Source organism: Gekko japonicus, unplaced genomic scaffold, assembly GCF_001447785.1.
Source record: "Gekko japonicus isolate JY-2015 unplaced genomic scaffold, Gekko_japonicus_V1.1 scaffold309, whole genome shotgun sequence".
Lineage (NCBI taxonomy): Eukaryota > Metazoa > Chordata > Lepidosauria > Squamata > Gekkonidae > Gekko > Gekko japonicus.
Window position 1 is genome coordinate 574,723 of NW_015166430.1, and position 9,791 is coordinate 584,513.

The window sequence follows — 9,791 nt, forward strand, 5'->3', positions numbered from 1 at the left end:
GAAATGTTCCCCCGCCTCTCTGAGCCCCGGGGTGTTGGCCTTGGAGTCCTGTGTGTGATGGCTGAGCGGGGGAGCACTAATAGCAGCGGCAACGGGGGGGAGGGGTGCGAAATGCTCCCCCGCCTCTCTGAGCCCCGGGGTGGTGGCCTTGGAGTCCTAGGGGCAAATTCCACCTCTCGCATGTGATGGCCGAGTATTGCCGCTTGGCCATCACACGCAAGAGGTCATTCTGGCTCCCCCAGGTCTTGTTAGGGGCTCTTTAAAAAGTTATGGCTGCTGCACAGCAGCAGCGCTAATGGCAGCAGCAACGGGGGGAGGGGTGCGAAATGTTCCCCCGCCTCTCTGAGCCCCGGGGTGGTGGCCTTGGAGTCCTAGGGGCAAATTCCACCTCTCGCATGTGATGGCCGAGTATTGCCGCTTGGCCATCACACGCAAGAGGTCATTCTGGCTCCCCCAGGTCTTGTTAGGGCTCTTTAAAAAGTTATGAGGATCTATGTAGATCCGACTTTTACCCTTTTCCCAAATGATGCAAGAAGGGTACAAAATGGTGGCCAAACTCTTACAAGGGGAAGAAATTTGGAAAGTTTGGAAAAAACTGCAGGGCATTTGCAGCCTGCCACAAGAGACCTGAAAGGGCAAAACAAGGAACACAGGGCAGAGCCCTCGGTCTCCCTGGCCTGTGCACACTTCTTGATCTTTCCCCCTTGTTAGCTTTCTTCTTCATCTCTTTTGTTCCCCGCTTACTCTGGTGGATGACTTGGTTGTAGCTACAGGTACCGACTACCAATGCAATCAGGCTGCGGTACAGCGCAAGAGGGGTGCCTCTGCCACCTGCAGGACCTGGTTGGACTCGCACAGCCGGGGCATGCAATCCTGCCGCTGTGCCCAAAACGGGTTGCAAGGGCGAACCCACAAGAAACAGCGTGCCAGAACTTCCTCCCCCTCCTCCTCCTCCCCCGGCGAGCGCAGCCTGGAAATCCCTAATCGAAGTTTTTATATCTCAGAATCTGAAACCACGAGCCCGGTAGCGTATTCCAGCACACACCGAATCAATTCAATAATTTAACGCCCCCCTCCCTTAGAATGCGACTTTTCTTGCTCGTTACTGTCACCAGTTCAAGACTGCCTTATGCAGACATCCCTGCCTTCCAGAACCGCTCGCGACTACAGACTAATCACAGCAACCTTCCCTAAGCTACTAACTGCCCTCAATACCTCAGCGGGAATGACGTCAGCCAGTTAACCCGAATCTATGTCTCGCGAGACTAGCACTTCTAGTTCTCGTAAGATCCGGAAGGGGTGGGTCTTTTCCGCCTCTGCCGAGACGCCAAGATGAGGTAGATGTCTTTTCTCTTTGGGGGCTGTTCATTGTAATCTGTTGCCATCCACGTTTCGACGGGCCCACTCGGTCACGAGAGTACCTTAGGATGGCAAATAAACAAAAGGAGGAGCTCCGCTACGAGAAGAGCGGGCTTATGGCAAGCGCCTAAATTGTAGGGCTCTTATTGCAGTACTTTGTGGATATCTTTTTATACGGATTGCTCATTGAGGCCCTATTAGAAGGTTAAAGGGTGGATCCCCCCCCCCCCATATAAGATTCGTCTATGGATCTAAAGGCCTGGTTTGCACATGTGGGAGAATGACAACGCACAGCACCATTTCGGATTGCAGGGGGAGGATCACGTTTTTGAATTATCTCCGATGCTAGAATATTTAATGTGAAGGAAAACTTAGAGCTGCATCCAGCACTTGCGCTTTGAAATGGAGCAGCACTTTCTACTACCTTGTTTGTCTGCATGTCTGAATCAGGTCACGGACGACAATCCTAAATATATGGAAACAAGTTAAGGGGAAGGGCCGTGGCTAGCGGAACAGGATCTGCTTTGCATGAAGAAGTCCTAGGTCCAATTCCTAGGGTCTCTAGCTAAACGATCCCGTAGTAGGTAATGTGAAGGACCTTGCCTGAGACTCTGGAGAGTTGCTGCCAGTTAAAGGCAGCTTCATATGCTCAAGTTCAATTGAATTCAGTGGGCTTTTGCCTTCATGAAAATGAGGACTAGTGCAGAATCAGGTTGACTTGCTTTTGAAATGCAGCCATTCCCTGCAGCTTTTTGGCCATAGAAGGGCCCACCTGGTGCAGGCCTTGCTGCTGAAATATAGAATAATAGAGTTGAATGGTCATACAGGTTTTCTAGTTCAACCCCTTGCTTCATGCAGGATCAGCCTAAAGCATCCCTGGCAAATATTTGTCCAGCTACTGCTTGAAAACTGCCAGTGAAGGAGAATTCACCATCTCCCTGAGCAGCTGATTCCGCTGCTGAACTACTCTTACTGGGGGGGGGGATTCCCTAATATCCAGCTGGTACCTTTCTTCTGTAATTTAAACCCATTGTGAGTCCTGTGCTCTTCTGCCAACAGGAACAGCTTCCTGCCCTCCTCTAAGTGATGGCCATTCAGATAGTTAAAGAGCGCAATCATGTTCCCCCCTTAGCCTTTCCTCATAGGGCTTGGTCTCCAGGCTCCTGATCATCCTCATCACTTTCTTTTGCACCTGCTCCTTTCTGTCCACATCCTTTTTGAAATGAGGACTCCAAAACTGCACATGGTAGTCCAGGTGCAGCCTGACTAATCGTGTACAGCAGGACTGTGACATCTTGAGATCTGGATGTTATGTGCCTGTTGATACACCCCAAGACTGCATTAGCCTTTTTTTTGCTGCTGCATCACAATGACTGCTCATATTTAGCTTGCCATCCACACACAGCTACCAAGAAGTGTATCCCCCATCCCGAATGCATGCTTCTCATTCTTTTTACCCAGGTGTAGAGCTCTGCACATCCTTATTGAATTCCATCTTGTTCACATCCTCCCAGTTTTCCAGTGTGCTCAGATCTCATTGAATTCTATCTTCCGGAGTGTTTGCTACACCTCCCAATTTGGTGTCATCTGTGATGTAGGGCTTGTTTCTCTTTTAAAGTCTTGGCGAAGCTTTAGTGAGTCAAGGGAGGGTAGGTGGAATCTGGTGTGATTGCAAAACCTAAATAAATGTTGCATCTTACTGTGTACCTCTCTTCCCGTTGAATGAAACTAGCATTGGGTACTTGAGAGCAGTATATGTGGCAACATGGTGACATTATGTCCTTGCAGCATTCTTATTGGAATCTAAAAACTGGTCAATGTATTCATCAAGGTTAGATCAGGCTTTATACATGTGGTAGGAGATGTATACCATCACTCCCTGCATTATGCACACAGGATTGTTCATATAAGTTTGTGTCAAGCTTGAGGGGGCTCCTAAGGAAAAACAATACCATAAAAACACAGACATACATCAGTATGAAAAACAAGCCATACCTGTTGCTAGAGCCTGCACCAGTCCCAACTATTAACAACATTTGAGTCTGGAGTATTTAACAGTAATAAATGTTGTGTGCTTATACTAGGGTGAAGCGAAGTTCCTGCTAACAATACACATGGGCTTACTGTTCTTTTCTGACAGGCTCAATGTTTGGTATAATTCATAGTGCATTTAATAGAAATGCATTTCCTTACAAGTCTTGAGGTTTTTAAATCTTGGGGTATCTTGCCAAGCACTGCCCCAGCAGCAAACTCTGATAAGAACGGTTAGAAATATTTTGGGGTTGCTGAAATTCATTAAAGTGATTTTTCTCTCTCTTGAAAACCAATACAAAGAGCTCTCAGGGCTGGTCCAAAGATTACCCACAGCGGTTGTGAAAATATAATATCTAATGCCTTTTACCTTTGTGTCTGATGTCTTTATGGTCAGCCAGGAGAAGCCCTCCAGACTTCACGTAAATATGGTGAAGGTGTGTGGAAAGGTATTGCTGATGGCTGCTTTCCTTTCTGGCAAAGCACAAGCTCAGTATTTTTGGAGATCATGGGCCCCGGTCACACGGCAAAGTTGCCGCGGGAGAGGCACAGATGGTGGGCGGATTATCCGGGCGCGATCACACCCCAACATCTGGGAAGTGGAGCGCACCCGTGGCTTAATGCTGACAATGCACGTTAAAAAACTAGTACCTCCAAGATACTAGCAAACGTTTGCCATGGGCTGCCTCCAGACGCCGGTGGTGTGATCGCCCCGGTCCCTCGTTTACCCGCCGGCACTGAGGGAAGGACCCGTGGTGTGCTGCTGGCGAGTCTGATCACGTAATCGTGGGCCGGGGCAATTAGCCACGCCTCCCCCCCCCACACGATATCCGGCCCGTGTGACCAGTGCCATGCAAGATTTGTTATTTTGGCGTTCTAGTAATTTCAGAAATAGTGTTGGCTGTCCTTTGTCTGTCATAAAAGAAACAAAAAGTCTAAATAGGTGTGTTATGTCTTTCTGCAGCAGCAAAGTATCCCGTGACACACTGTATGAAGCAGTGAAGGAAGTCCTTCAAGGGAGTCTGGCAAAGCCACGCAAGTAAGAAGTTTCACTTACTTTGCACCATTGGAGCTCAAGATGGAATTCAGCCTGATCCTGTGTAGAGTGTTAAGCAAGGCTACAGTCTGGAGAACTGCATACTGGAGTTCACTCTTAGAACTTCAGGTCTATGGTGGGAAGGAAGGGGCAGCCTGGTGCACAGCTTCTTTGGCCACAGAGAGGGAGAAGCTGCCTAAGCACCCCACCATGTTTCTAGCAGAGCACGGCAAGTGTCTGTCATTCTTACTGAAACACCCAGGCTTACAGTTGCTTGAGGATTCCAATGTGATCACTTATAATTTTTTTTCTGTACTCTTTTCAGAGCTGGTGGAAAGTATAACAGCTAGATTTAAGTCTAGTAGCACTTTAGAGACCAATAAAATTTTCGGTGCATAAGCTGCTGTGAGTCAAAATTGACTGTATCTCATGAAGGGAGTCTTGAGTCTTGAAAGCTTACACCCTGAAAATCTTGTTGGTCACTAAGGTGCTACTGGACTCAAACCTAGCTGTTCTGCTGGGCACCAACACGGCTACCCTCTGGAGCATGCGCATAATTGCTAGCTTCTCTGTCTTGGTGTGTTGGGATTGAGGCATGTCATTTCTGTCAGGGAAGGCTCTACTTGGCCTCTGTAGCCACCCATGTAGTTCAGGTGTCCTTCCCCCCTCGGCAGATGGAGAGAAAGGACAGCTGTGGGTCATGCAGTAGGGTACCTGGGCAGGTGCTAGCCTGAGCATGCAGAGCTGAGAGCTCAGTGGAGCACTGCAGGATCCAAATCCCATTTCCTCCATGCCTTTGGAAAGGGAGCGGGGGTTGGTGGGACGTAACCTAGGGAGAGGAGTATAAGTGACTCCGCTTTACCTGCAACTTTGTTTGCACCACTGAATTCTAACAACTAGAAACTTGCTGTCTGCCATATAGATGTTCACACATCTTCTCCAGGAGTAATTACAACATCAGGTTCAAATAGCCGTAGACACTCCCCATTTCTTTAGTCTCCATTACACTGTCTCTTTGTAATTGTTTTTGATTCATTCTTTGTTTTCCTCAAGCATGCTCTGTTTGAAAGAAGTAAGAGTAGCCAGTGCCTGATGATCGAACCCTAAGTTACATAGAAAACAAGAATTCCTGGTAATCTCCCCCATGGTCATCAAGTTGTCAAAGTGAGGAAAGAATGGGTATCTTGCTCATCTCCCCCCTTCCTCCCATAATAGATGTAGTGCTTGGTTACTCAGGTTTATTGGTGTGTATTTTGTGAGTTACTTCTAAGCCAGACTTAAGTGTCTTTTTGTTTTTAGGTTCTTGGAGTCTGTGGAACTGCAGATCAGTCTGAAAAACTATGACCCGCAAAAGGACAAGCGATTTTCCGGAACTGTCAGGTTTGGCACCCACCCAGCATTCAGTTTGCACCCCTCTCCCTGTTGACAGACTCCTGTGTGCATTCTGTCCAGTGTGCAGCACATTGACTGCTAAAGAGCCAGGCAGCTGGGTGTAATGCTGAATTGCTTGGGTAGTTCAGCTCCTCCCACTGTAAAGTGGGTATGGCTGGACGGACCCCTACCCTGGGTCTTAAAACATGAGGGGAGGTGTGGGGAGGCTCTTCTGCTGATCCCACCGACCACTTTTAAGAAGCCAGATTAAACACTGGTGGATGAAGACTTGTGACTTGGTTGCGGTAAGGCCTTTCAGCTACAGATTTGAGTATTCCTCTTACATTTTGCATTGTTCAGGGAAATGGTGTGTTGATTTATCCATGCTGTCCTCTTTCCTCCCTACAGGCTCAAGTCTGCTCCACGGCCCAAGTTCTCAATCTGTGTGCTGGGGGACCAGCAGCACTGTGATGAAGCCAAAGCAGTGGACATCCCTCACATGGACATAGAGGCTCTGAAGAAACTCAATAAGAACAAGAAGCTAGTGAAGAAGCTGGGTAAGCAGAATTAGAATGAGACAAGTGGGGCCTGTGAGATTTGCTGAGGGGGAGGGAGAATCTCACCGAGCCCAATGTGGGGCTTGCTTTTTGCGCGGGGGGGGGGGGGGGGGCTGCTCTGAGCAAGCCAGCAGAGATTTTTCCACAGCCACTTTCACGCCAGACCCAGTGCAACCCAGGGGCTTTGCCACTACCCAGCAGCATACCCAGCTGCGCGGCAACCACTGGGCCCAGTGCAGCTCTCCAGCACAGCTGTTACCGCCACTAAGCCCAGAGGCAGTGGCATAGCCCAGGAGCCCTGCAGGGTCCACTGGCAGCCATGCAGCCTGACTCCCAGGTTGTCTCATGTGGCTTCCAGATGGAGCAGCCACCACTGGGCACAGCAGGGTTCTCAGGCTGTACTGCTGTGGGACTCAGTGCGGCTCCCGGCCTCCTCCAATTGCCGGAGGTAAGTTGTTTTACTTTCGGGGGAATTTAAACCCCCCCCCCCCATGTATTTTTTGGTAAAAAACATTTCAAGATTTTTCTGCACACCAGGGGACTCCCCAAGTGTGCAAAAATATCTGCTTACCCTCCGTGTGGCCCTGATCTGTGGATTTAGCTATCTGCAGATGAGGGCCATGGGTGGCGAATGGTATATCAATTTCTTGAAGTATGTTCAGAAGCATTGACAATATTGGCTTATAAAGTTTGGAGTCTAGGACCAATTGGAACACAGCCTCATTCAAGCAGCTAAATGCAAGGAAGTGAGTTAATTTGCCACTCTGCTAAGAGGCATTTCCTGTGCATTTCATGCCTGCATTGCATCTAGGGGAAAGCATGATAGCCCTGTTTGCTTGGAGTTTCAGCAGAAAACAACACAAAGGTCCCAGAATGTAATATGTTGTAGACCAAAGGCTTTCTTCTCCCTTGGAAGCATTTTTTAGCATGCACCCAACAGGGTTTTCCTATGTTGTTTCTGTTGCTGTCTTTAACCTTCTGGCATCTTAAGCTGTTTTTGATTTGGAGGCAACTTACCCAAGAGCAGGGATGCTCAGGGGCTTTTCTTATAGATGTGTGGCTTGAGCCCCTCCCCCCCCCAGTGCCATATGGTTAGATGGAGGTTGTTTTAAATAAATTATTTTAAAAAGGGATTAGACAGATTCATTGAAGAAAGATCCTTTAGTGGCTACTAGCCATAGTGACTAAAGGGGAACCTCCGCATCCTTGAGGCAGTACAGTTCTGAATACCAGCCTCAGCCTCTGTGCCCTGTTGTTGGACCTCTAGAGCAACAGGTGGCCACAGTGTGAAACAGAATGTGGGAGTAGATGGACCATTGGTCTGACCCAGCAGGGCTCTTCTTAAATACTCATGGTCTGGTTCTGACTTTAGCTTATGTACAACCAAGTCACATGAATATGATTGACTCCAAACAGCTATTCTAAGACGGGATTCACTTTTGTCAGTCTTCATTCAGAGTGTCTGTTGTGGGGAGGGGATCTCTCTCTCTCTCTCTCTCTCTCTCCCCCCCCCCCCCCCCCCCATTGCTGGTGGCTTCAGAAGGCATTGGCAGTGTTTTTTACAAGCCCGGAGGGTAATCCTCACTAAAGAACCGCATATCAATTTCTCTTTTTTTAAAAAACAGCCAAGAAATACGATGCTTTCCTGGCTTCTGAGTCCCTGATCAAGCAGATTCCTCGAATCCTAGGCCCAGGACTGAACAAAGCTGGCAAGTTCCCCTCTCTTCTCACCCACAACGAGAACATGGTGGCCAAGGCTGATGAGGTCAAGTCCACTATCAAGTTTCAAATGAAGAAGGTAAAACTCCACAACAACCTAGAACACCCAACTCCTGATAGTGGGGTTGTCATGATTTACGATGGCGTTGCTCTTGCTTATCAGGCTCCCTGCACTGAAAAGGAGGAACTGCACTTGTATCCATGGGATTGCTGCTAATATGCAAGAATGGGCAGAGTGATTTCTCCTGGTTTCCTGTTCCCACCGCATCCCAGAGTGCTGTGTAGCTTTTTGTCCATGCAAATCTCACAACCTTTAGCATCAGTATTCTAGAGGCCTCAGGGCTTCACTGGGAAGAGAGTTGCTGGGAAGGAACTGCATCCTTACCCACTCTGCAGGATCCAAGCCAAGAAGCCTACAAACACCAGTCCATTAACTGTAAGGACCAGAGCGAAATTTGACTCCCCCCCCCCCTTCAGAAGGCACTGAGTGGTGTAAAGCATAGTGAATTAGTTTATGAATTGAGCTGCCCAGATACAGTCCACAGAACTGTGTGTTTTTATACCTTGGCAGAGAGATGTGCTATATAGCATGTGTCAAAGCATCTGCCTTGGGAACATCTCTTTCTGTTTAAACAGTTAAACTTCTCCTAGAATCACAGAGTTGTAGGGAATTATCAAGAGCCACATTACATAGAATTGTGAGGGACTGTCTCAGTGGATTTTTCAGCAGATGCTCCTGTGACACAACCTTCGCTGGTCAGCTTTATCTCTGAAAACAGGCTGACTCATTCCTTAGAGTTCAGTTTGCTGTAGCCATTCACTTCTGGTTAGTGTCCTTTCAGTTGTGCCATAAATTATGTTAATCTTGGCCCACATACATTGCTAAAAGCAAGATTTCTATCCTGGCAACACCCCCACCACAGTAAATGCCATGCCAGTTCTGTAAGCAGTGTAGTCAGTTTTCCATCATTTATGCCACTCTGGGTATGATGGGGTAATTGACAAACTGGCTCACGGTTTTCAGTTCCATATGTTCTGTTTTTCCCCCCTTGCCTTGGGCCAGTCACTCAGCCTAACCTTAACCTACTTCACAGGGTTGTTGTGAATATAAAAATAAAGGGAGGAAAAAACAAATGTTCAGCATTTTTCAATCCCCATTGGAGTGAGAAGCAGGATGTATAAATACATCACATCTTTAGTTATACAGTTAATATTTTTCTCTGTTCTTCCAGGTGCTATGTCTGGCTGTGGCAGTTGGTCATGTGAAGTTGACTGAAGATGAATTAGTGTACAACATTCACCTGGCCATCAACTTCCTGGTATCGCTTCTGAAGAAGAATTGGCAAAACGTGCGGGCCTTGTACATCAAGAGCACCATGGGGAAACCCCAGCGCCTATACTGATGACAATATAATTGTTTTCCACTAGGTTACTCTGTGTGTGTCTTCTGGTTTGATAAAATCCTGATCCCCTGAATAGTTGGCTGTTTCGGGTTAAGCTGAGGTCTCTCTGCATGCCATTACCATTTGGTTATGTGCTTGACATTTGAAAATACATGCTTGGTCATCAGTCCAGAGTTAAGGACTTAAAGCAGAAAGGTCCTTACAAAATAAGACCTCTTTGGTTGTCAGCCACAATCATGCTAAGATGTGCACTGGCTGCCCCATCAAAAAGCACAGGAGAATGGGATAAATATAGTTGCCACCTGAGTAGTGCAC

General features: G+C 47.7%; 1 protein-coding gene across 1 annotated transcript; it reads left to right on the top strand.

Moving 5' to 3' along the window:
• Positions 1-1,267: 1,267 nt before the first annotated feature.
• On the top strand, positions 1,268-9,549 carry LOC107110978 (60S ribosomal protein L10a). The gene is made up of 6 exons (XM_015411843.1): positions 1,268-1,337; positions 4,355-4,429; positions 5,726-5,806; positions 6,206-6,354; positions 7,980-8,152; positions 9,306-9,549. Exons 1-6 carry the CDS (start codon positions 1,333-1,335, stop codon positions 9,474-9,476), a joined length of 654 nt encoding a protein of 217 aa, XP_015267329.1. The 5' UTR covers positions 1,268-1,332; the 3' UTR covers positions 9,477-9,549.
• The last annotated feature ends 242 nt before the right edge of the window (positions 9,550-9,791 follow it).

What these genes read in the sequence shown, in the direction of transcription:
- LOC107110978 (XM_015411843.1), top strand. An exon ending in CGATTTTCCGGAACTGTCAG is followed by an intron (nt 5,807 to 6,205) that starts GTTTGGCACCCA and finishes TCCTCCCTACAG; the next exon opens with GCTCAAGTCTGCTCCACGGC. An exon ending in GAAGCTAGTGAAGAAGCTGG is followed by an intron (nt 6,355 to 7,979) that starts GTAAGCAGAATT and finishes TTTAAAAAACAG; the next exon opens with CCAAGAAATACGATGCTTTC.